Source organism: Chroicocephalus ridibundus, chromosome 9, assembly GCF_963924245.1.
Source record: "Chroicocephalus ridibundus chromosome 9, bChrRid1.1, whole genome shotgun sequence".
In the NCBI taxonomy this organism is placed as follows: domain Eukaryota; kingdom Metazoa; phylum Chordata; class Aves; order Charadriiformes; family Laridae; genus Chroicocephalus; species Chroicocephalus ridibundus.
In genome coordinates, this window is record NC_086292.1 from 31,112,512 (window position 1) to 31,138,212 (window position 25,701).

Sequence of the window (25,701 nt, forward strand, 5' to 3'; positions counted from 1 at the left end):
TAATAAGAGCTAGGTAACCTTACTTTTACCTTATATTTCCTTTTCCCAAGCTTTAGTCTGTATTTGCTTGCCACTCTTTTAGTGTGCAGGGGCCACTAACCAGGAGAGGCTTCTTGGCTACATACAGTGCAATCTGGTTACAGAATGCAAATGTCTGGACAAAAATAAGCCTGGCGATCCCATGCTCCTCTCGACCCTCTCCCAGTACTCCACTTTTATCCCCATGAAAGAGATGACACCACCACAGACACATTCCTTAGGCATGCTTACAAAATGAAAAGGCAGAGAAGGAACCTTTCAAAGTAATACCAACCAGATTGAGAAAGCAGATGTGATACTGCACAATCCTTCAATGACAGATCTGGACAGGTTTTTAGATCAGTTGCGGGAAGGAATGTGACTTAGCCAGTAACAGTAACGAGCACTAGGTATCATACAGAACATTCCTGATCAGGTACTGAATCAGGAGGTTTTACCACTGCAGACACTGTATGAATTCCCAACAACTGTATACAGGTATTTAAAAAAAACCCCAAACCTAAACCTAAAATAAACAAGAGTTATTTCTTCATTACAACGGCATTGCTCACACAATGAAAAACAGATGCACTTGTAGCGTTCAAGTGTATTGTAGTGTAATAGTGCTCTTATGGAAAGCACTTGACAAGGCAAAACTGTGCCGCTGCAGTTACAGTGTAAGAATTGCTAATCCACAGACTACGCAACAAAATATTTTCTGCTGAAGGCTGTGTCTATAGTTTTTTTATAGAAATGGACTGTAAGTAAAGGAAGGAAAAAAAATCAGGCTTCTTCACAAACACACATGTATTAATTTAGGTGACTGACTAGTGTACTAGTAAAAAAAAAAACCAAAAAACAAAAAACCAAAAAAACCCCTGAAAGCTGCAGCTGGAGGCTATACTTTCATATCTTAAAGAGGAAGGAAAAGAATTGTCGTGGTCTAACACCTAATTTGGGAGAGAATTCCATGCTACTGTTAATTCCTGCTCAGACAGAATATCATAGATGCTATGTATCACTGGTAGCACCATTTTATAATAAAGGAAAAATAGAAACAAGATGAAACTGCAGGTGCAATATGGCTATGATGCTGAGGAGACATTACCAAAACGAGGACCAAAAGAAATAAGTGAATAGCATTGGACCCAGAAAAGAATAACTGTAGTGAAAGCTTAATGTCTGAAGAACAAAGCAGCAGCTGCTTCCAGATTTGTACGTGACAGCAGCCTCTCAAATCTCAAAGTGGGGACTGGTAATATCTGAAAGCAGACAGGTTGAAGTGGCATTGTAATTGTACTTTCAGAGGCAATTTGCAACAGGTAGAGAGAACTAAACTGCAAGGCAGTAAAGCATAGCTTGAGGAGGAGGCGCTGTGCAGACTGGTTTGAGTGTAAGAGCATGCTTTCAATAACTGCCACATATGACTATTTTATCCTGTACCGTGAGTTCCTGTTTGATGTACTCAATCGTGGCCTCAAGAGCTCTTGTCCCTCGAGTAGCTTCGTCTTCTACTGCTTTAACAGTCTTCAAAAGCGACGTGACATTTGTTACCATCACCTGAAGAAGAGAGGTGAAGACAAAAATACATGATTCCTCCTTCCCATTTTTCAGAGGCAGCAGGGTATGGAGCAAGGCAAATTAAGCTGGGTAGCATTATTACTTCTAACAGGGCCTAAGAGGCTTCATGAACTGTACTTGTTATGGGAGTAAATACCAAGTCTCTTGTTGGCCAGTCTCTGAAAGCTCCCTGCAAGTTGCAGAAATGCAGCACAATTGCTAACTGCAGAGCAGTATCATGTTATGTGTGAGTGTTCTGGCAAAAAATTTAAAAAAAAAAATAATAAATGGAAGATTCACAACATTTCCAGTGTAGGTGGAAACCCCACCTACTGGGGTGTAGGCTGGAAACCCCAGCAAGCAGCCGAACACCAGCCTCAAGCCCAAATGCAAACACAGAATCAGCGTTACTGTTCCTGTTACAAACCCAATAGTCCTGATGCAGAATAACCTAATCATCACTCTAATAACAACGCCTTTCCTATCCCCTCATTTGTATGTTGAGATACAAATGATAGCTACAATGAAAAAAAAAGAAGAGACAGAAAGGCCAGCTTCTTGACAATTATGACTTAAAACACAGAGAGTTCTTCACAGTCAAAAGAGCCAAGAAGCCACTTTTCTTGACTAGATGGGTCATTTCAAGTAGTGCCTCAACAGTTTACTGTTATCACGTGCTCTGAAAGGAAGAGGCACAGGTCTTAGAGGTAAGCAACAGACATGACAGTGAGAAGAGCTTCCAGCCAAGCAAGAAGCTGCCACGACACTCTCATAATGTGGAAGCAGAAGTAATATCACCTAAATCTCCACATCTGAAAATATTTTGTAGACATGAAGCCACAAAATCGTTGTGAGGCAAATCTCATAATACATCTCAGGTGTAGGGAAAATAAAGCACAAAGGTATCACAGGTACGGTGTAATCCGTGCGAGTTTTGAGCTTTGATACCTATGTACTTCCTGGAAAGATCTAGGAGAGAGGGGTCAGAAATGCACAATATCCTACTGTAGAGTTATTGGAGGTGGGTTTTTTTGTCTTTCCTCCCTCCTGCCCTTTCTTCCTCCTTCCCCAGGCTGCAAGGTCTAAATAAAGAGGCTGCATGGTTATCCTGAGCATATGTCATTGTTTAGAATGTAGTATTTAAGTACCGCATTGTACTGGCTAAATCTCAGTCTGTAACATTATTAAAAGAGAACCTGCCCTCAGATAATGGGTTTGCAAAAGAAGTTTCTCTTCAGAAAGATTACAGTTCTTTCATCAAAAACACGAAAGGATCCGACAGCCTACAAAAACTGATAGCTTCATGGAATCTCAATAGTGTTATCTTATTTTTCTGTATCATCCTGGGATGATAATGAAACAAAGAAAGAGATGAGATTTCAGGCAATCAGAAACTGTTGAAATCAAAGTTTCACATGTCTGTCAAACGTGATTGCACAGATGCTTTCAAATATAATGTAAGAATAAGGTTTTACCTTGGCAGCACCTTTCAGCTGGTACATGGATGGATCATCTGCTGGTTTGCTAGCAGCTCCTTTGGTAGCACCAATGAGGTCAGAAAGGGCCTTTGCAACATCCTTGATAGCATTGATCAGGACAACCTATAGGAGTGAGACATAGCCATAAGCCTCAGGCAAGAAACGGCAGCCTGGAGGAGGGCATGATTTTTAGAACACAGCAAAAAAAAATAATAAAAATCTACTATTGGTACACAAATAGTACCACCCTCCCTCTAACCCAGCAAAACATGGAGTATTATGGAAGAGGAAAAGCTGTGTTGATAGCTACAGTATTTCATATAACTGGTCAGAATTCATAGAAGTGACTATTTCCTGTGAAGAAATTGAAATGCTGATTGCAGGTAGGATTTCCTTCCTCTGAGCTTCCCTAAGAGGAGTTTTACTTTTCTCCATGTTCTTCACCCTTTCGGTGGAAGCAGGATGAGTGCAAGAAAACACATTGATTACAAGCTTACAGTTTCATGCTACAGTTATGTACCAATTCCGAAATCACCTACTGAAAGATCAAATGTACTTGCCATGGCTAGGTGTTAGAGGGAGACTTCTCTCAGGGAAAACAAAGTTAAACCTCTGTAAGAGGCTTTACAGAATTAAATGCTGAATAAGTTGGTTGGCCTTAAAGTCACGAATCCTAAGTAAAATCTGGAGAAATCTGAAGATACTGTCTCCTAAACCCAATGTCAAAAGACAGCCAGTACAACAGGCTTGTTAATTGTTTTAGGGTATTATTGGAATAATTCTCTCCTCTAAATCCTTCTCCTTTCCCCTTTCCACTAGTAGAAAATCAGATGTTTTAAGCATTTTGCTGGAATTCAGAAGAGTTCATTTTAAGGAAAATGTTGAAAGATGCACCAAAAATGAGAAAACTCAGAAAAAAAATAAATATGCAAAGATGTGGAACAATCACTTCTCAAGAACTGCATTTCTGTAGCTTTAAAAATAATAATAAAACAGCCTCATTCTTTTGTGTTTATAGTTCACTGTAACTTATACAGAAGCGAAGTCTTTGTTTTTCCTGAAAAATTTATTTGGCTTTTGGTAGCTCAGAAGCTCCTTCACCATGGAAATAACAGAGCGTGAGCCACAGGACAGGCTGACGCAATTCTCTGTTGTCCAACTGCCTACCTTGTGCAGCAACTTGCAGTATAAGACATCCAAAACTCTGTTGCACTCGCTAAAGTAGGTGTTGCTGCTACGGAAAAATTTTCTGACAGCATCGTGTGCTAAAGCTATTAGAAATGCTCCATTTAGGACACAGGATACACCTACAATGTGTCATAAATGTTTTTCAAATGTTGCTAGTTTATGGAAATCCTTCCCTTAAAAAAAAAAAAGGAAAAAGAAAAAGAAAAAAAAGGGAAAAAGAAAAAGAAAAAAAAAGTGCTTCCAGCAGTACTTTCCTAGAAAAGAACATCTTGGAAGTTTAGTCCATCATAAGGGTCAAGCACAACAGAACACACAGCCCTTTCAGAGCACTATGCAAATGAGTAGGCTTTTTCAAACTAATTTGGTACCACCATAAGCACACTGGCAACGTGCTTGCCAACCTCCATTTCACAAGATCCAAACAAACAACGGAATAAATATTTGAGATAATCTATGCTGAAGGCTGAAGTTACCAAGTTAGATGAAAAACAGCTCAGATACAGCTAAAGAATGGCAAGAGCTTATCAGGCTACACAAGCACCACATAGTGCACAGCCCAGTTGTAAGCTGGATAAGCAGCTATAAAGCCATGCAAGCTCTTCAGAACAAAACTGGGATGAGTCAGGAGTCCGATCACAACTTAGTAAAAATAGACAAATACTTTGCCAAAATGCTTTAAGCTCTTGATTGTGTTCTAAAAAAAAGAGTGATGTCTGAGTAAACCCAGAGAAGTCCCAGAAGAGATGAACCCCATCGTGTTGCTTAAAAGCAGAAGTCCCACAAAGTCTTATCAACTGAAAACTGTCCCTGGTCTCTTTAAGAGTATCAGAAAAATCATAAAACATCTCACCTGTGTTTCAGGATCATCGGATCCCAAGCTAGCCGCTCCCAATTTTACTACCTCAGCAAGTTGAGTGATGGTGTTAGCTGAGGACTGAGCTGCTTGGGCCAGTTTGTCCTGACTTGAGGCAGCACCAGAAACCAACAATTTTGTATCTTCAACTAAAGCTTTTGCTGTTTTCAGGATATTTTCCCTGTAGCAAAAAAAAAAAAAAAAAAAAAAAAAAAAAAAAGAGGAAGCAGGGAAGGAAGTGGAAAAGGAGACGAGGAAAAAAAAACGTGTTTTTCGATGTTATGGTGACTAACAGCTACATAAAAGAGCTGATGTAAGTCATCATGCCAGTGTCCACTCATGCTAATATACCACAGGCCAGGTTGCAAATAAAAAAGAAAAAGAGACAAGACTATTAAAACTAGCATTATGTTTTGGGCTAGGTGCAAGGCAGTTTATTAAAATGACCCCATCTTGAAAAGAAACGAGGTAGGGCACTAGAAGAAGAGAGCACTGCATTTTAACACCAAAAGAAAATATGGCCATGCTGTGAGGAAAGTAACAGCTGCAAAGCCTCCATCTTAATCAGCATATTGTGAGGAAACTAAAATAATTATTCGTGAGGAAGGCAGTAGCAAGAACGGCAAAAGGAAGAGAGACTGAGATCTAGCCAGGGTGCCCCCCACCACATACATGTTTTGACATGTCAGGACAACAAATCCAGAGCAACATTTGGGTAAAAGAAGAAACCCCTGTGAGTAAGCACTTCACAAACAAGTCAAGTTAACTGAGAACTAGAACCATATTCACATAAAATGTCAGCCTAGAGATTAACGACACCTGCATGAAAATCCCTTACTTTCAGTCTGCAGAATGGCAGCAATTTACACACCATTGCATCTTTCCTCTTTCTTGAGGAACTGACAAGTCAGGGAAATAAATGCTGGCCACGCAATTGTCGCATAGGCCAACTAGGCTGACAAGCAGTAAGTCAGCGTCTTGGCTGTGAAGCCCTGGGTTTTACTGCAAAGGAAGTAACAGATGCTGCAAATCTGTTAATATGATGAAAAATGCTGTGGGATTATTTTGTTGCAGATGCTACTGGAAAGGAAAATGGGCTTATCTCTGCCAAAGGGGAAAATGCATGGCATAGCTGTGCCGTTTCCATCACTGCTGTCCACAACAGCATTAACCATAAGCATGATTTAGCAAGACAAACAGCCAGACAGTCAAGAACAGCTGTTGGAAAAACGTAGATAGAAGATTCCTCTTCAATGTCACGGACTGCTAATTTTCACTACTGGAATAACAGCATATGGTATTCTATGCAATGAGACAGCTTGAATAAAACCAAAAGAAAACCAAAATGGTGCTACAGTTGTGGTCTTCTGTTGGAGGTGCTCTCAGCAGATGTTCCCTAGTTTTTTAAAATTCTTTCCATACAGAAATAACCAAAGTGAAGTTTGTTGTCCCCTACCACTATCCCAATTTTCCTCTTTCTCTTCTCACTCCACCGCCTCATTCAATTTCATTCACGGGAATCTAAGACAGGTAAAAATGTATCTCCACATTCCAGTCACTTCTGCTAGTTCCACTGTTCCCCTGTGTACATGTTCTTCCAGCTTTTTCAGTTACACTGACCTGTGGTCTGCAAATGATTCGTTGTTCTCGGCATTAAGGGTTCCGGCAGTAGCAAACATGATAGTGGTGTCTAAATCTGCAATTATCCCAGACACGGCACTGGCCGCAGTAATACAGGCTTGCGTGCCTTTGTTTCCTGCTTGAAGGGCAGATAAAACTAAGGAGACCTGGAAACAACATAAAACAACAAGGTGGTCATCAAAAGAAAGCCTCTTTATGGGAGGTTGAGTTAAGCAAGCTCTATAGTATGACTGGAATCAACAGTGGAAATTCATTCCACAGTGTCATTTTGCAGACTTTAATAAACTTCTCCCTCCTCTTTCCCTTATTTGCTCTCTTTGTGCAGTACTCATTGTGACAACTAAAGACTGTCTCAAATTAAAGGGGATTTCAGCTAGGCAGTCCACTTGCCAGACAGAACGAAGAGATCTGTTCATCATAGGGTGAAACACATCAGTTAATACTTCCTTGTAATACAGTCAGAGGTAATGTAAACTTCTGCAGGATCAATGTCAGACCCAAGAGCTACTGCTTTTTCCCTAACACGCAAATAAACACCATCCTCAAGCCCCCCAGGAGTCATGTGCAGTACAGATATAAACCTTAATGTCAGAGAAACAGAAAGTATAGAGTCTCTGAATCCAGATACTAAATATTGTTATATTTATAGAAAATTATAGAAATACAATATATCAGTTTATATCTAGCATCATTTTTGATCACTAAAAAAAGCTAGAGTTCTCCATTTCACCTAATTAACACTGTACTTAAAAAGGTCCGCAGCTGGGATGCTGTTCTCATGCCATACTACAGCGTCCTAAATTCTGCTTTTGCAAGAAAGGCTCCATATGGGGATAGATATACTGACTTCTAATACTAGAGTTCTTCCGGAGGTTCTGTTCAGATTCAAAGGCGTCCCTCCCCGAAAAGATTGTCCCTGTGATTCGTTATTACTCCTTATCAGCTTTAACTCTTCTTACAAAATACAGTCTACCCTTGCCTAAATTTGGAATTGCTGATACTTGTGGGGCATGACACGCTGGAGAATTTCTACAGCTCAGAGCACACTAAGACAGGCTGAACAAGTGATGCTTGGTGACATCTAAAAGTAACTGACATTTGACTCTCAATGTCTGTGCCCAATAAAAGGAGAGAGAAGTCATCATAAAGGTTCACCAAATCTGAGCTACCCAGGCCATCTGTTTGAAGGGGATGTTTCCAAAGACCAAGAAAAGCCCAGAGAGTTTGAAGATGCAGTTCTAAGTGTGTTAGGTTGGTCCAGTCTTAAAAGGGAGGACTTTGCTACATGAAACCACATGTCATCAGCCAGCCTCATCTGAGTAACTGTGGCCATCCACATGGACTTCGTATTTCCAAGGGAGTGCCTCATAAGGTACAAGTGACAGCTCATGCCTTTGGGGTTAGTACTGGACTAGTCTCCCTCTGGTATGAGGCTGAAGTTCTATTACGAGACATGAGCAAAGGCCTGTTATGGGCTAATCTAGCACATGAACTACACGGAACACTTGAAAGAAAAGTAAGAACTTAGTGCAATTGAGCCAATATTGTACTATAATGGGAAGTTTAAAAAAAAAAAAAATTTCCTGAACCAAAACAATTTGACTGGCTTACTCCCTGGGGAAACTCAGTAGACAAACACCATGGGGCAACACAGAGGGAGGTCTTACCTTTTCCGTGACAGCACGAGCACATTCTATCAACTCCCTTTTGGTGTAGCTGTCTGTAGGGCAAATCTGGAGAGCTCCAGCTTTTTGCACAAGGAAGATACAGCCGTGGCCAAGTTCTTGCACCCGAGTCCTGATCTGGAACCCTATCTAGATGGTAAAGGAGGTACAAGGGAAATAAAGGAAGCAAGAGCAAAGTGAATAAATAAATGTCACGCTGGCATGTTGTGTCAACACAAATGGAAACACGGTTACTCTGGTCAATCTTTATTTCCAATTTTCTGCCCATTGCTATACTCTCTGCAGAGATCAGAAAAAAAGGGACAGATGTAATACCATCTACTCATGTAGCACAACCCTGTAAAAGGCTTAACTGATGAAACAGGAGCACTAGTGAACCAGACCCAGGAAACAGAAGGCATAAGGCGTGTACCCAAGTCAAGCATACGTAATTCAAGCAACACAGAACTTCATCACATTCAAATACTACACTACTTCATCTCCCAGAACTGTACCGTCAGCATGAGCTGTATTCAAGGTACATACAATGGGTAAAAATTACACATTTACTCTACACTGCTGAAACTGGAACAAAAAATACATGACTGTTTTTGAATTTTGCAGAGTCTCAACTCTCCAGAACTGACCATGTACACGTGGAGCAGTGAAACGTGTGAAAGCCTGCCCTCGCCGCTTCTGATTTATTAATAATCCTATAGCATAAGCTGCATGGTCCCTGTTTAGAAACACATGACAGTTTTAGTACCTGCATGTACTGAGGCACATAGGTGTGTATTGAGATTAATACGTAAGCAGGAATCACAGCCATTAGTATCACAAATGGAATTATTTCGACTTCAGGCAGAAAGTAACATGCAGAAATGGTAATTCAACTTAAAAATATCAAGCCGAATGCAAGCCATTGCTTTTCATGTAGCTACTGCGCATAAAACACTCAAGTCTACCAGCAGCAGAATGTTATTACAAAGTCAAAAACTCTTTGAAGGTCTTATCTAGATAATCTGATACATCCAGTGACGGTGAGATACCCTCTTGCCCCATCTCGACAAAGTTTGTCCATGCTCCATAACCAGAGGCACACAGTGAAATGAGGAGAGAGGTGGAAGAATTTCTGTAATAGTACTCAGAGAATATGCAGTAACAGGTTAATGGAACTGAGGTAAATAGTCCTTATTCCTCTGTTAGCATGAAGTAGGTAAGATTGCATGGGGAACCCGCTCCTCCTGCATCTTATTCCAACTCTGAGGTACAAAAGATGTCCTGTAAGCACAAAAGATACTTGTGCTCCTACTGGTTGCCTGCGTCTCACTTTCAGGACAGGAAGTTATACTTGCAATCACTTACAGGCAAGATAAAAAAGCATATATATAATTTCTAATTCATCAAAACATATGAGATCGAAGGAAAGCTGTACAGTAAATAATGAAGAGTTTACTCTGCGTTTGCAAGTTGTCTGTAAGCAAAAGCCTCAAGTAATTTAGAAGGTTCTGTCCCAGTCTATGGAACTGTCCACTATTATGGCAAGCTATTTGTTTCTGAAGGTGGACTGAGGTTTTGACAAGAGCTTTCTGTTCTTTGATTGGGTAATTCTTATAAAAAGGCTTGTAGCATAAAAAGCCACACTTATGAAATTAAATGTTACGTCTTTTTCTGTAGACAATTCACACGTATTGAGAGCAATGGGAGGGCTGAAGAGAAACAGAAGTGAAGCCAGTTTGAAATTCTGAACATTCACTGAGAATATGTTGTAGTAAATCCTAATTCCTACCGTTTACACCTGTGCACATGAGCAGTGGTAAAACTGAGTGTGTTATCAGTAAATATGTACTCTGTAGTACTATGTGCAGCTCTGCCCCACCCTGCGAAGGCACACTGAATTGAGAGTATATTCGGAGCAGAGAAAGGTCGATATCAAAGACCAAAATAGATATTTCTCCACAAATCGTAAGAAGGAAACAGTACTTATGACACATACATTTAAATAACTGTTGATATTTTAAGATCTCATAGCATTTTGAAAAGACACACAATTTCGCTTACACCCATCAGTTCCTTTCTGTCCAATGAAAACAAACTTGGTAGAGTTTTTGTCTGGCTGCATATAGGTTTCGTCTTAAAGTCTGTTTTTAGCAAAAAATCTAAGTAGATTGTAAAAGAGACAGATCTGTATAGCCAAGGCACACCTATAATGTTGACTCTGTTCACATCACTGTTTCAATCAAGCAATAGTAGGTCAAATGGAATTCTTCTGGGAACAGATGTGCTGTCCTGTCCCACATTTCAAGTGTCAGCGGGCCAGAAGCAGCACATCTGTTTGCCTATCAGACAGAGCACACATAGCGTAGATAGTGCTTGCACAGAAAAGTGGCTAATGAACCAAACGCAGTGGAAATGCATTCACTGCTTTTGTTTTAGAATCATTGCAAAGACATTTGAAGGAAAACACATTACCCAACGGTTTGGAACCTATTATCTGTCTGATCATACAAGGGATGCATTGCATTTGGCAATGGCTGCAAGCATGTTGCTGCAACCGAGCAAGGTGAATACGTCTTGTCACTTTGCTCTGCATTTATTGCATTCTCTACTGTACAAGAATACCCATGTTGACGCCACCGTGTACAGAGAATAAAGAGGTCTAAAAACTGCAGACCTCCTCTGGTTCTGCTGTAGCTGCAGCCATTCGGCCCTGGAGAGCCAAATGCCCATAGTCATTGGTCATTTGTGATGCAAGTCCTCCCAACTCCTCCGGGTTAGTAACCGACTTAGTCATCTGAAAAAAGAACACAGGCAAGAGAAAGAAAAATGACAAGTATGAGAATAATTTGTTAATACACTCCAGCTTAGAAGCACACTCATTTGTTTGGCCACACTGATGAAACAGGGAAAACTGCTTGCCATGTAAGGGACCTGTCCTCCAGCAAGAATTCCATGAGGAAACTCAAGCAAACATGCTTTATTAGATTCACGGTAACCAGGCACTCGCAGAACATACGGAGTAATCAAAGAGCAGCAGTTAGAGCTGGTAATTCACTCTTTGACACAGTGGGGCGATAGGCCAGGTACACAGTTACTCAGACTGGGCGGGGGAGCGGGTTTTGTGTGTTGCAGCCACCTTATTTTGTCAAAGGTGAGCTAGCCTACATCAGTCTCAGCTGGCGTGGCATGGGAGCATGAAAATGGAAAAGCCTCAGGACCGATGCAAAACACGTCTAAGATACAGGAAGACGACCAAGAAGAAATAGGTAGGACTACGCAGAATGCCTTGGTAGAACGTCAGCATAAATAACTGAATCTCTCTAGGAAAAGCCTACCTTTTAACCAGAGATAGTTCTTCTGTCTCCAATTTATGTCAGTAAAAGCCATGGAATTCCATCCTTGGGGCAAAACTAGTTTTAGACAAATTTATACTGTTGCCAATAAGCTGCAATGCCATAGACAGTAGAATCATCAACCTGTCTTGACTGCAACAGCAATCAATTTTGTAAACAAATCCTGTCCGTAGCATACATAAATAGTCCCCTTGCCTCTCTTAAAAACAAACAAGCAATAAACCTACTCTTTCAAAAGGTAAACATCTTATGGTAAGCATTACTGTGAAACATGAGTTAAGAAAATCTCGATTCCTTTTTTCTTTTGTTAAACCCAGGTGAATCACAGAAATGAAAGAAAAGCAATTTGAGAGGCTGATCTGCATTCATTTGTATTACAGGCGTCTGAAAATACTGACGTTATTTCACAGGCATAATGGAACAGTAAGTGTGAAAGGGTAACCTAAAGCCATCAATAAATGTAAGGTGTTATTTCAGTGACAGGCTGCTGGAAAAAGTGTGTAGGTGAAATGTTTTCCTTTTATTTCTCATAGAAAATGAGACAAATAAAAAGCTTTTATGCAGAAGAGCCACAACACAATCCAGCAGTCCTCCTGCAGAGGGCCACCCCTACAATCACGCCACTAAGATACAAGAATAAAACTGACAAGATGATCACTTCCTTTGTTTGCTCCATAACACCTAAAGAGATAAGGTTATTGAAAACTAGCATTATAAAGAGTTTCACAACATTGTGCAAATCATTCCACGTTCCTTATGTACACAGAAGAATTTGTACTTAGTTCTAACCAAACATCTTACCATTTCCTGTGCTGTTACAGCAATGGCTTTAGAGTATTTCACCACAGTGGTCTGATAATCAACAAACGTTCCCTTGGGATCAGGAGGCGTACCTTCATCCAGCTGCAAGAAAGAGGGAGAAATATAGCAGAAATAATAAGTTCATAACAAATAGCATACTTTACACATAATACTGAAATTATATTAAATATTCATTTTTATGATCCCCTCTCTCTCAAAATATGCAAGTGAAGACAGTGCATCAGGAGGTACACTCAGAAAAGACTTTAGCCCACATCATGAGGACGGAAGATGCAGAGAATTTACAGTGCAGAGTTTGCGAGCACAAGGTCAAGTTCTTACGCAAGGTCAAACCACCTGTAGTTCTCTGCTAATGTAGAAAGGAACGTGCAACCATTATGAAACAAAATGTTCCTGCAAGAAAGTGATTTAAGATTCCTTTACGTCATAACGGCTTCAATCCTGCACACATTTAACTTGAGACAGGAAAAGCCAATTATATGGACTGAACTCATTTACATTTTGCCACTATACATTTCTAGTAGGATAGTTTACAAAGTGTAGCGGAGCACTTCAGGCTTTGACCTCGCCTTCTCTGAAAATAGTTTGCTTCAAGGTTGGCCTGCTGATCATTTAGGAGACTAACACAAAGTTAGAAAGATAAGTAGGAAAAAGGAAGCAAAAATAAAAGGCCAGTTGACCTAAGTTCACAGTAAAATACCAACATATTCCCAAATAAATATATTTTGTATTCATCCTACTAACAGGTACGGCGTAGGTTGTTAACTTGAGCACCATCGCCCACATCAGTTCCATTTCAAAATCTGCAAAACTGAAGAATCTTTAGGGTTCCTGTCACAGTGTGTCAGTTACCAGCCATCACTGAAGTGAATCAGCAGCAGCTCTCCCAACCCCCTGCAATGTGGATTGGCTTTTGAGTGCAAAATTAAAAGGGGGTCTGATTTCTATGCTCACCTTGCTCATTGCCTCTGCTATTGAGTCTACCATACCTCCAACCATGCCTACTTCACTTGCAGCTTCATTTAAGGTAACCATGATATCATCCACAGCCTCTTTCATCAGTTGAGCAGCCTCAGTGATTGCATCGTGAGTATGGGATGCCTGGAAGGGAGAAAATGAGAAAACAGAGATCGTCAGAGAGCGTTCTGTGCACAAATCAAAACGTGAATCAAAAGTGTAATTAATGAAGAGGATCTTTTCAGGTCAAAGATGAGAAGCCAAACCTAACACCAATGTCGACAGAACAAATCTTGCTTAGACAAGAAAACAATGTCAAATAGGAATTGCTTAGAAATCTTAGGATCTTTTCTAGAAAAAATGATGAACAGGACTCGTATGTAACAGAGGCAACAAAGATACGGCAAAAATAACACCAGACAGTGAAACCGTTTACTTCCATACCAAAACACCAAAACAAATTGTTCAAAAAAGACACACGTAGACATATGAACAAGAGAAAATGCCTGCCATAAAACAGAAAAAAAAATAATTATATAATATAACTAAAAAAGACTGTAACAAAAAAACATCATTTCCCAACAACAGTTTTTCTAAAGCAGTAAATAAAAAGAAATACGAACCCAAAAAATCCTCTATCTTCAATCAACAAATCAGGAGAGCCATCAATGGCATTTTCACTGCAAATGTATCCCCGAGCCACGCAGTAGGTGGGTACTGTTTTTTGTGCCCTGCCAGCAACTGTACCTTGGGGTTTCCTCCCCCTTCTTTGGCGGCGTACAGCATCTGTAAGGCAGATTCTGCTAGTGTCTTGCTCTGGTCCAACACGGTCATCTGTTGCTGATGATCTAGTGTTTTGGAAGCTACGCCAACTGCAGCTAAAACCAAGGGTTCGAAGTAACTTGCCAGCTGCGTTACCTAAGAAAGCCAGAACAACCACAGAAAGCAATTAACCCCATGTCTCAAGTGTAAGAGAGGAGGCATATTCCCTAATTACCTTTGGGCCGGGGGTTAGCTCAAGTAGCACACTGTCCTAGTGCTTCTGCGCTGTACAGTGTTTAGCTTGTACATGTGCCCATGTGATTCTGTCTCCCTTCACCTTCAAATTCCTCCATAAAGCCACGTGTCTCCTCCCTCAGACACACACAGTCCCTTGAGGTCAGAAGAAATCGTTTTCAAAACTGTGACGGGAACTGCATGCTACTTAGGACCATCCATGACAAGTGTCACCTCCATGCTAGGGAGGAATCTCTCAACATCCGTTTGCAGAAGACAGATAACAAATGGGACAGCACTGTTTACCCCAGGGACTGCTTGTATTCACAACCTTCACTCTCTAACCTCTCAAACCCTCTTTGTCAGATTCCAGTGCACGCCTGGACTGTTCTCTGCTGTGTAAGACACCAGAGTGGGCACAAGCACTAACATTACCTCTGGACACAGTTCATCACTCCCGATGCACGAACACTTCCCTAAGACAGCCACGTGGCCCAACCCTGCAGTGTTTCTTGCTGCTAAAAAGGAAACTAGTGGTTAAGTGCCGGTCTGCAACCCAGTGGCTGGTATAGGCCAACAGAAATAGGCATGCTACAAAGACCGCATACCAAGCACGCTGCATTTTCCTCCTCAGTTAATTACTGCGGCTCAATACAGTGTTTGGAATACCTAAATACACAGTTCTACTAGCAGCTTCTGTTGCTTCTCTTCTGTCTTCAGAAATACATGGAGTCAGTCTCTGTTTTCCTCAGTTTCTGATCTGATTTACGCTCATTCTCAGGAAACATACGCTTTTGGCTATACCCGTATTCTAAGAAAATAAGCAAGTATTTTTATACGAATGAGTATTTTTACAGTCTGCCTGCCATCTGATGCATCTTCTACAAAACCACAACTGTGCTTGGTTCCTGTCAGAAATCCATGAGACTTTGCTTTTACAATTTGTACTGGATGCAAAAACCATGAACTGCCGTGAGCTGATTACTCCACAGAAAGGGCACAAATACAACTGGTACACCTGAAGCCTCAGAAGTCCAAGTGTCAACACGTTTGCAGGGGCTATAAGCAGCTTTCAAAGGCTGACATGAGGAAGAAAATTAGCAGTACTTCATGTGCAGGAAAAGATATTGAAAGGTTTACTCCATCTAAACTATGTGGACAGCTAAGAGCCCATAAAATTTTAAAACTTAGTCGGACTTCTTTTTCTATTTTCTTCCTTAGAGCATTAAAGCCAAAAAAAAAACCAAACCAAAAGTAAAAAAAAGGAAAAGACTCAATAATAGGAATGATTTCACAAACCTAAGTTCTTTTAAACTGTGTTAAAGTGAACAGCAGGAACAATTTCCTCTGCATTCAGCAGGAAAAAACAGACTCAAGAAAAGTGCTGTCAACTTTGGTCAACATTTACCTAACAAGCAGGAGGAGGAATGTGACTCCTTAACTACCTGTATCTTAGCAATCCTGATTTGTTGTGTGCCTCAAAGGGCTAGGTAAACTGAGAATCAGAACTACAAATAGTTGAGGTGTTACGAAATATTTGATGGTTATCCAAAGCTAAACAGAGTTACTTAGGTACAGCTCTGGAAGAGCTCTCACACTAACAAAGTGATTCCTTTCCAGGATTAAATGCACTGACACAGAAAACTTGTATTTTTCTCTCAAGAATATATTGTAGGATGAGGAACTACTATCTGAGAAACTACTAAAAATCTTGTAATAAACACAGTAAATAATGCACACTTCTGGTACACACATTGTAACTTTTCATTTTTGGACAGAGTTCTAGTAAGTTCTACCATACTTACATTCCCCATAACAGACAGACTTGTTTACACAACGCTTACAATAGAACACAAGATTGTTATAAGTATTTCTTACCTCCCAACCCTTAAAAATTTGCAGCAGGGGCTGAAACTCAGGGTTGTTCAAAATCCCTAATTTTTTCCTAATACAGGTAGCACTCCCTCTATAATCAATGGAGACAGAGCACCTCTCTCAGAAGGTGGGAAGCAGGCACATCACACGCCTCCTTTGAAACCAGAGTCTAAACCTCCCTCCCCTCAGACTAGAGAAGCCACTTCAGGAGATGGGCCTCCATAGGCCAGAGGTAACCTCTGTGTGCATCACGCATTTCCCTCCTTGCTTCATCATGAGCCGGCCAGGAAATGGAGTAGCGTGCTTTATGCAGGGACCTTTGCCAGACATCATCAACTGGCCAAAGTCTACTATCTATACGTATTTGAACTATAACTCTGTGACCTGCCGAACAAGCCTGCAGTGTGATGGGGTCCCAGGTCCTGCGGTCACCTTTAACACACCACAAGAGACAGAAGAACTCACAAATATGTACAGCTGCTGGCTGCAACAGCCAGAGGTAGGGAGACCTATAATGTTGCACTCCACCCTTCCACCTTTGCTTTTCCTTCCCCTTTCTTCATTTGTCCTTTCTCCATGAACCTGCTCCTCACCAGAAACCTCAATGAAAATATCTTTCTGATGTCCCAAAACATAAACAGGTTTATTTGGTCTCAACTTCAAAGTATTTGGAAATCCAAATCTTTCTTCCTTCCCCATGCTTTCTTCTGCTTTTTCATAAGAGGTGAAAAAACTACTAGATCATGGACTCCCCTAATGTCCAGCTGTCTGAGATTTCAAATACCTTCATAATGGTAGGACAGTACCTTGTGCCCAAGCTGAGCTGCCTCTCCCCGAGCAGCAGTAGCTATGGGATCAATGAGGTGGCCAATTTCCTGGACAACCGATGTCAGCTGCTCCTGTAGAGCCTAATATAAAGAGAAATTGTCAGTTACTATCACAGCTATTCTTTTATCAAATTGTACCATATCATACCAATCACTGTCAGATCAACTAACATGCTCAGAACGTTGTTCATATGACCCATTAAAGCAGGATGCAGAAATCCATGCTGTTAGCTTTCTTCACATACTTGCTCATTTCTACTCCTTTACCCTGTTTCAACAACAAGAGCCCCAAGACAGGCCTACTCCTCTGTAGATTTATATGGCGAGTCTGGGGATCTAGGGAGAGAAGGGGGAAGGTGTCTCCTTCCTTCTCCAGCTGATAGTAGCAAACTCGGGAGTAGACGTCATTTCTCATTGCAATGTGACAACCCCCTCCCACAAACTATTCTCTCCTGCCAAAGATTTGGTATCACTGCACCAATCAGAGAAACAGCAGGACCTTCAATTTAAAAATGAAGAAACATTCTTCAAAGCAGACAATACAGCACAAGAGCAAAAAGCTCTGCTCTAGACTTTGAAGCTAGTAGAAATTCACCTATAAGGCAAGACAAAGGAAAAATATGACATGTCTGAAGGAGAGAGATGTGGACTGACCTCCTGAATAGCATCTGTGGGACAGGAGCATAAGAAAAGCATATTACTGGGCTTGTCAAGACATAAATACTGGCTTTTAATTCAGAGCCACTTAATGTCTTGCCAGCCACTGGGATTTAGCTCACTCTGATGAAAGACAAAAGATCTTTGCTCTTTGTTACATTCCTATACTGCTTTATAAATAACTGCCATTTTCAGTAACTTTTATTTCAGTTCAACATGGTGTCCAAGATGACTTCGTTATTTAAATAGAAAAGAATTATATCTATGACATATTTTCTGTAATAACTTCTTTTGTGTAGCTTCATTTAGTCTGAGATGTTTCTACTATGCAGTGTTACAGCCCAAAGAAACCACTGGAACACGTGAATAGACACGCAATTTCAGGAAGCAGTAGTACAAAGAGACACTAAATACCAAGCTGAGAATCTGATCATGAATTGCTGACTTTTTGTAGGCAGTCTGCCATGATGGCCCTTCCTCCATTAACTAAAGGCTGAAATAGCAGTCTACATTACTACACGGTGGGGCAGAGGGAAAGGCAGCTTTTTTAATGAGAACATAGAATCAACTATGAGAATTAACTCCAGATTTCACTTATTTAACAGGAGAACAGGCATTAAGAAAAATGACGTAGACGTATACATCACCAACTTCTAGTAATAAAAGTTCCAGAAACATCTCAACTTCCACATGGCAAGGAATGCTAACTATCAGTCTGTCATATCAGCACAGGAAGTCAGTAATGTGTCAGGGGTGGTTAAAAATAACTACTTTTACCTCTACTTTTGCCTGGTGATTCTGGTATACTTCCAGAAATGATACACTTTGGCTGGCACGTGCTTTTGCCTAGAAAGATTTCAGTAAGAGTACTTCTCCCCTCACTGGTGGATTGTGCCAAGTGCTCAGCTCCAAACGGAAAGAAAAGCAGCAGGGTGAGTGATGCTGCCCCGCACTACTCTGTCTGTCCCTGTGCTATCTCCCTTACCTCAACTGAGATGTCATCCCTGGTGGCCAGACTCTGACTGACAGCTGCAAGGGAGGCCTGCTCAATGTCTCTGATGCATCTGTTGATCCCATCAATGGAGAAATCACATTCTCGCTGGCCTGGGGCCTTGTCCCTGAAAGACAGAGATAGTAAGCTAAGCATGGTGGGCAAGAAGCAGGCACTTTCAGGAATGCCCACAAGTGTACGTCATTACCTGACAATGCATAAAGCACGTGGGAGGAAAGCAATAAGGACAAAAGTTAGTTTTGTTCTACCTATGGGATTTTCATGTATATACAGAGTACTCTGCACACTTTCATATGCACACACACCCCCCACTCCTTTATTAACAGAAAAAACACCATTGTTGCCTCAAAAAAGAGTGCAAACTCCACCTCCTCGAGATGGCCAGACTGGCCCAATAATGAAGGTCAACATGAAAATGCAATAGACACCATGAAAAAAAAATTCACGTTTCTGTACAGTGCAATCGATTGTCTTGGAAAACAATTCTCTAGGTTATTAGGTGTTACACTCAGTCCAAGGTATCTTTTAACAAAGGCTAGTTTCGGAATGCTTTGTCCTGACATGCAGGTTGCTATTTCATTACAATCACTATCAAAGATCAACTAAACCGTAAACACTCCTTAGTTCACTGTTTTCATACCATTTTGATTTAATCAGTATCAAGAGGTTAAGTATAGAACTACACTTTAAAATTTTTTATAAGAAAGGGATAGACAGGTTTAGTCCGAAAAATACAGAATATTCACTTCTTGCTACAGCATTCTTGCAACTAAACTGAGAACACTACAGTAAAGAATAGATAGCAAAGGTAATTTATACAGTCTCACTCACCTTAACAAAAAAAAAAAAAAAAAAAAAAAAAAGCTGTTTTCCACACACTATATATTCATATGTGATCTGGCTGAAAATAATATTAGCTACTTTTTTTTTTTTTTCTCCATTCTACAGCATTCTGTTACATATACCTTAAACTGAATTGGAGGTGGAACCAGGGAAGGACAACAAAATACAAACAAAGAAAAACCCTATGCTGCAGAGTGCTGCAGTCATCATGATTAAACACTCAGCATAACTGGGGAGATACTACGCATCACAGAATAAATAATTCCCATTAGTGAAAAATACCACAGTGCTAATGGCCATACAGTATTATTCTTTATGAACGGCTGCTCACTTATTATGGCTTAAATGTGGCCACAAAAAAGTTGCTACAAAAGACATACCTGATAGAGGTGATAAGACTCTTGATAGAATCGGAGACAGTATGGGAATGCCCAGCTAGTACAGACCACGTAGGAGGGTCTTTTGGATTGATAGCCAGAGAACGAGCAGTTTTGATCAATAAAGACGAGCTCTCCAACATTGTTTTAGCAGAAACTAGAATTGGTTCCTGTGCTTGTGATCCCTGTGGTCAAAAAGGTACAAGAACACAAAGAACATTTAAATAATTGAGTTCATCCACATTTTCTGCTCCTAAAAATCTGTTTAATTAACAGCATTAAAATGGCATTATCATTTCTCGTATCATACTATTATATTCACGGATAGTCAATGTGGAAATAGTACTAAAGTCATTGCAGTCCAACTGTTTTCTCTGTAACATACTTAAGAAACACTTTTCAAGTTTAGAAAGGCACCGTCCAGCTTAGAAACAGGAGAACACAATGACACTTGTACACTACAGAGACATCATTGAAAATAAACTTTATTTGTCACAAAACTTGCAAGATCCAACCAAGCATGCTTTTTCCAGGAATTAGTTGACTACAACACTCTAATTGGGTCATCATCTCAGTATCTATTTAATCGCCAGTAATTTGATAAACCCAGGTACCACAGGCCTGGAGGACAGGCTTAGATTTCAGTTACAGCCCCACAATTTTAAGACTGCAACAGCTACGGCATCATCTGATATTGCCAGCTGGAACGGAGGCTGCCAAAAGCTGGAAGGAGTAGCTGGGGAGTCAGTAACGATACATGACCTCGGCTTCAAAGCTATTATGAAGCTTGAAGGATTTACTTATTTATTTTTCCCCTGGAAAAAAAACCCTTTGTTAGTTACTTCAAATACTATTCTGTTGTAGTTATGGATGTTGAAGGCAGAGAACTCAGGAAAAAATACAGAAAGCCCACAGAAACTTATTCTTCCAGAAAACCTGCTTCCTGTCGTCAGCAAGGAGGTTGTAGAGAGGTGGAGGTTGGTCTCTTCTCCCAAGTGACAGCCAATAGGACAAGAGGAAATGTCCTCAAGTTGTGCCAGGGGAGGTTTAGACTAGATATTACGAAAAACTTTTATGCTGAAAGTGTTATTAAGCATTGGAACAGGCTGCCCAGGGAAGCAGTTGAGTCACCATCCCTGAAGGTATTTAAAAGATGGACAGACACAGTGCTTAGAGATATAGTTTAGTGATGGTTTTTGTCAGAGTTAGGTTGATGGTTGGACTCGATGGATCTGAAAGGTCCCTCCCAACTTAGGCAATTCTATTATTCTATGATTATGACTGCACCATTGTTGGACAGGAAAACCCCCAACGATGTTCCTTCAATCCTTTTCAGAACTAATTAAGTTTCATCTGTTAAAGCTGCTATTGAGGGAAAGAGGTATTTATTACTTTATCACATGAAAGAATCCAGCTAACAAGACATGTGAGTCACCTGTACTGTATCACTTCACTAAGAGGAGACTGGCAGTGCCTGACTAGTTTTACCCTATTGGTGCAAAATTCAAGGTCAGAGGTTAAGCGCAAGACAGCAGAATGCCCTATGAACACCTAGGAAAACAGAGACACATTTCAGGGTCAGGTCTTTATGCTCACTTCCTCTGACACATGACTAATTAAACTTTTTCGACTTTTTGACAGTGGAAGTGCAACATCCTGCCTTACCTCAGTGCTGATCTGTGCTGGTATGCTGACAAATTCTGGATTTGAAGCGAATGCCGTCAAGTTTTCCACTGCCTCTATCAAAGGTGCAGTAGCAATTCTGCACTTGTTGCGGTTCTCTTCAGAGAAATCACCATCCAGGGCCTGGAAATTAAATAATGATTGAGTTCTGTCTGAATGGGTTTCTTTGCAAAACTGAAGGAAGATGGCTTAATTCTTCATAGTTTGAAACTGTTGCGTGCTTATGATATGTAAAAATTCCTCCACAAACAAGGCTGATGCAAAGCATGTGATCTTTTAAGCATGTGTTCCTTTACTTAGCTGGTTATTGATCCTAAACTTAAAACTGTTGCTTTGCTTCCCAAGACTGAAAAAAGGTTTTCTGTCATTGCACTCTGATGACTCTCCTAAATCGTGTCTCAGCACCTCATGCTCCGAAGGGTGGAAGCAGTTAACAAGGTGGTTCTTCCCTATAGACTGATTTAAAAAAAATAATTTTTTTTTTAAGCAAACCAATAACTTATTGCTCTCATTTTCACAGAAGTCAGCTGATCTCTTTCATAATCTCACCGGAAAGAAATCAATATGACGGACCTTCTGTGTAATGTAATAGAAACACTCGGTCCTAAAAGCATAATCAATTTAAAAGACTTTCAGTAGCAGACCAGCTAATGGCTTCCAGAAGGGCTTAGAATTGTGAGTCCTCTATGGCATAACAAGCATTATTTCTGCTTGCATGAGGAAAAGCTACCTCCTGCCAAATTGCAGGCAGGTATCTGGAAAATAAAAGATTACTATTAACAGGAGACTATTAAACAGCAGCAACATAAATGGCTTCTGTTCGGTTCCCAGTATTATTTGTTTCTTTATTTTTCTCTTATAAACATGGTAAAACTGTCAGAAATACCTCCACAAACCTGCATATATTGAGCAATGTAACACCATTAAAAGCCTTCACATTCAGTTGTTTGCAAATTACTCTCATGGCGCAAGCTCATTAAGTACATCACCACAGTGGTGTCTCATACTGGAGGGGCCAGCTGCCTCTCCTAACACTAACATTGCCCAATTCTTTCCATCTTGACTACAGCACAGTTATACCACTGAATGTGTTTTCCAGTTCAGGTCCTCAAAAAATGTAATTAATCATTTCTTAAACCATGCATATCACAAAAGGTAAAAAGCTATTTCTAACTGTTCTGATACTGTCTCATCAGAAAAAAAAGTAAAAATAAAAACGTAAAGGTAGAAGACAGTACAATAAAGCAGCATTTGTACCTTGATAGTTTTAACCAGGTTAGCAGTGCTGTTTGCAACTTCCTTGGCAGACTGCACGAAGTGTCTCTTGGCGACAGGATTTGCTGTCTTTGATGAAGCAATTCGACAAGCATTGCACAAAGCAGAAGTATGTTTGGCCACAATTGTGGCAGCTGATAATACCTGTATAAACAGGTGGCACAAAACAAGCAGATTGTCAAAGGAGCATCACAGTTACTATACTCTATCTCTGCAAAATTACAGTTCAAAGCCATGCAACAGTTTCAAACCAAAACTCCTTTGCTTGGTCACAAGCAAAGCAAAGTCAAGTGTGCTAACAATGACCGTCTCACTGTAATCCTCTGGAATCACCTGTGATGGGCTGCTTGCTGGATCTACCAAATTCTGGCAAGCCATCTGGATTGCTTGATTGGCTCTGGCAAATTGAATTGGGTCAACAAGACCCTGTTGACCAGCCTGACTGTTTGGATCTGAGATGCCAACCAGGTAAGCGGCCTAGAAATGGAGAAAGGAAGAAAACAATCCTAAGAAACAATGCTAAATCCATCTTGGTTCTTTGATAAGCTTGCCATGTGTCATAGCACATGGTGGTCAGAGATTATCCAGAAATCATACTGTGAAGTACTATTACCATTTTTTTTAGTAATAAATCTCCAGATTCCTCTGGAACCAAGAACACCTAACCTTACACTTGTGAAATTTATTTAGTCAAAACAAAACTCTCCACTGTTTAAGCAGCTGGTATCCCTGGAAACATTATTTTTCACTTCCATAGCCAATGGAAAGAGCTTTAATGGTCACAAGCATCAGCAAATTATTTACTGGATTAGCCACAGTTGGAGGTGGTGAGGGTTTTCATCAAGGCTGAATAGAAAACCAATCCACAGCAAAGGCACTACTGCTGAGTGTAGGACCCATCGAGCCTGCAGATGCTGGTCTCACGGCAGCACAAGATGTCTGATGGACAACCTTTCTTCCTTTCCCAATTAAATAAACTCAACGAGGATGAATTGTCTGAACTGTCAAAACCCTATGTGAAGGTTTCTTGATGAATTTCCATTACAGATAAAATTATCTGTCACCTGGATATGCCAGTAAGGCAACGCAGGGTTAGATGTGGAGAAGATTAAGGCCATAATGAGACATTCCATATTTGGGGAAATCAAGAAGCTGTTTCCAGATGCAAAGCATGATCCCCCACAGTCAAATCCTTCACCGAAGGGGCTGTATCAGCTCTCAAGAGTTCAAGTCACCCAGTTATCAGATCAGTGAAACCACAGTGACCAGTTCCAGACTAATTTGTTGTAGTAGCTTAAGAATTTTGGTTATTCTGAAAGTATCCAAACAGCTGAAAGAGGTTGCTTATTATTATTTTAAATATCTGAATTTAGTAGAGCTCCTTATGAATTTTTCCAAACTAAATCAAGCTTGATTCATTCATTTTAACTGTGGCTGGTTTTTGTGCACTTCTGTATGATGTTATGGTTCAGAGCTTGAACTGCAAACGTGAATTCCATATGCTGCATCTTCAACATTTGCTTATTGAGAAGTTTCCTTATTGATGTCACTTCCCTTCCTTATAAAATACGTGTGTTATTGCACTCTGCTGCTTCTGCAACATACAGCAGTGTATGCACAATCTGGATCTACACAGAGCATACCACGTAGTACAAGATCATAATTTGTTTGGCTACAAGTAAGTGAATCTCAGATTTACAGACCCAAAATATGAACTTACTAAAAAAATAAACACATATACTTGCTTTACAGACTTCAGTAGCTTACCTGAGCTGCTGCCTCTGTGAGGCCACAAAGAGCCTTGGATGCCACTCCAACACATTCTCCAAAGACTAAAAGATCTCCAGTTTTTGCATTCTGGGAAATGCCCGCCATTGATTCGCCAAGAACCTCAGAAATTAAAAAACAAAGTTACCTTCCCAATATGCTTCCCTACCACTCAAAGGCAAGTGATTCCTGGCCTTGAGTCAGTTCTGGCCTGCAAACCTCTTTTGACTTGGCTTCCAGACATTTTAGCTACTTAATGATTTCACTGAATTGGGCACATTCCTCTGTGTGGCATAAGGGATAAGGCAGGCAGATCAACACTGGATTGACAGTGCCAAGCATAAACACTATTATAGCACAAATGACTATGAGGATACAGAATTATCCCTTATTATTTTTGCTGTCATCCACTAATCACAGCTATCTTGACACTAGGTACATTTCACAGATTGCAGAACATGACGACCAATGCCACAGCTGCTGTTGACACATCAGGATCTTCTTTGTCCCCCAAACTCAGTGAAACTCAGTGGAAATGAAATTGCATCTAGTCTGCTGGAACCATCTGCATGTCAGAATACATGTTAATTCCCACAGTGTCTCCCACTGAATTCAGTTTATTTTCTTCTAAAATTCAAAATAAGAACATTAGATGCAAGATGGCATGCACATCCATTAAGCAGTTTATTTTTCTTTTAGAGAAGGAAGGATCTGAGACAATTCCAACACATCAAATAATAAGGACACCAAAAGCAAAGCTTCAAAGAAATGTATAGCATGGTATGTTTAAAAATAACTTAAGAGCTTTCACACAGATTTTTCTGATGTAATGGAATATCTGAACTGCTCAGACAT

General features: G+C 40.4%; 1 protein-coding gene across 2 annotated transcripts in view; it reads right to left on the minus strand.

Moving 5' to 3' along the window:
• TLN2 (talin 2) overlaps positions 1-25,701 on the minus strand; it is a 186,820-nt gene that overhangs the window by 28,656 nt on the left and 132,463 nt on the right. For both annotated transcript variants that reach the window (XM_063345539.1, XM_063345538.1), the window contains 16 exons: positions 24,847-24,969; positions 23,413-23,556; positions 23,062-23,223; positions 21,787-21,927; positions 20,125-20,306; positions 18,875-19,007; positions 17,212-17,313; positions 14,282-14,452; positions 13,532-13,678; positions 12,557-12,658; positions 11,077-11,196; positions 8,406-8,552; positions 6,718-6,884; positions 5,095-5,278; positions 3,054-3,179; positions 1,462-1,578 (listed from right to left, as the gene is read on the minus strand). In XM_063345539.1, coding sequence (XP_063201609.1) covers positions 1,462-1,578; positions 3,054-3,179; positions 5,095-5,278; positions 6,718-6,884; positions 8,406-8,552; positions 11,077-11,196; positions 12,557-12,658; positions 13,532-13,678; positions 14,282-14,452; positions 17,212-17,313; positions 18,875-19,007; positions 20,125-20,306; positions 21,787-21,927; positions 23,062-23,223; positions 23,413-23,556; positions 24,847-24,969 — 2,268 coding nt within the window. The remainder of the gene's footprint in view (positions 1-1,461; positions 1,579-3,053; positions 3,180-5,094; positions 5,279-6,717; positions 6,885-8,405; positions 8,553-11,076; positions 11,197-12,556; positions 12,659-13,531; positions 13,679-14,281; positions 14,453-17,211; positions 17,314-18,874; positions 19,008-20,124; positions 20,307-21,786; positions 21,928-23,061; positions 23,224-23,412; positions 23,557-24,846; positions 24,970-25,701) is intronic.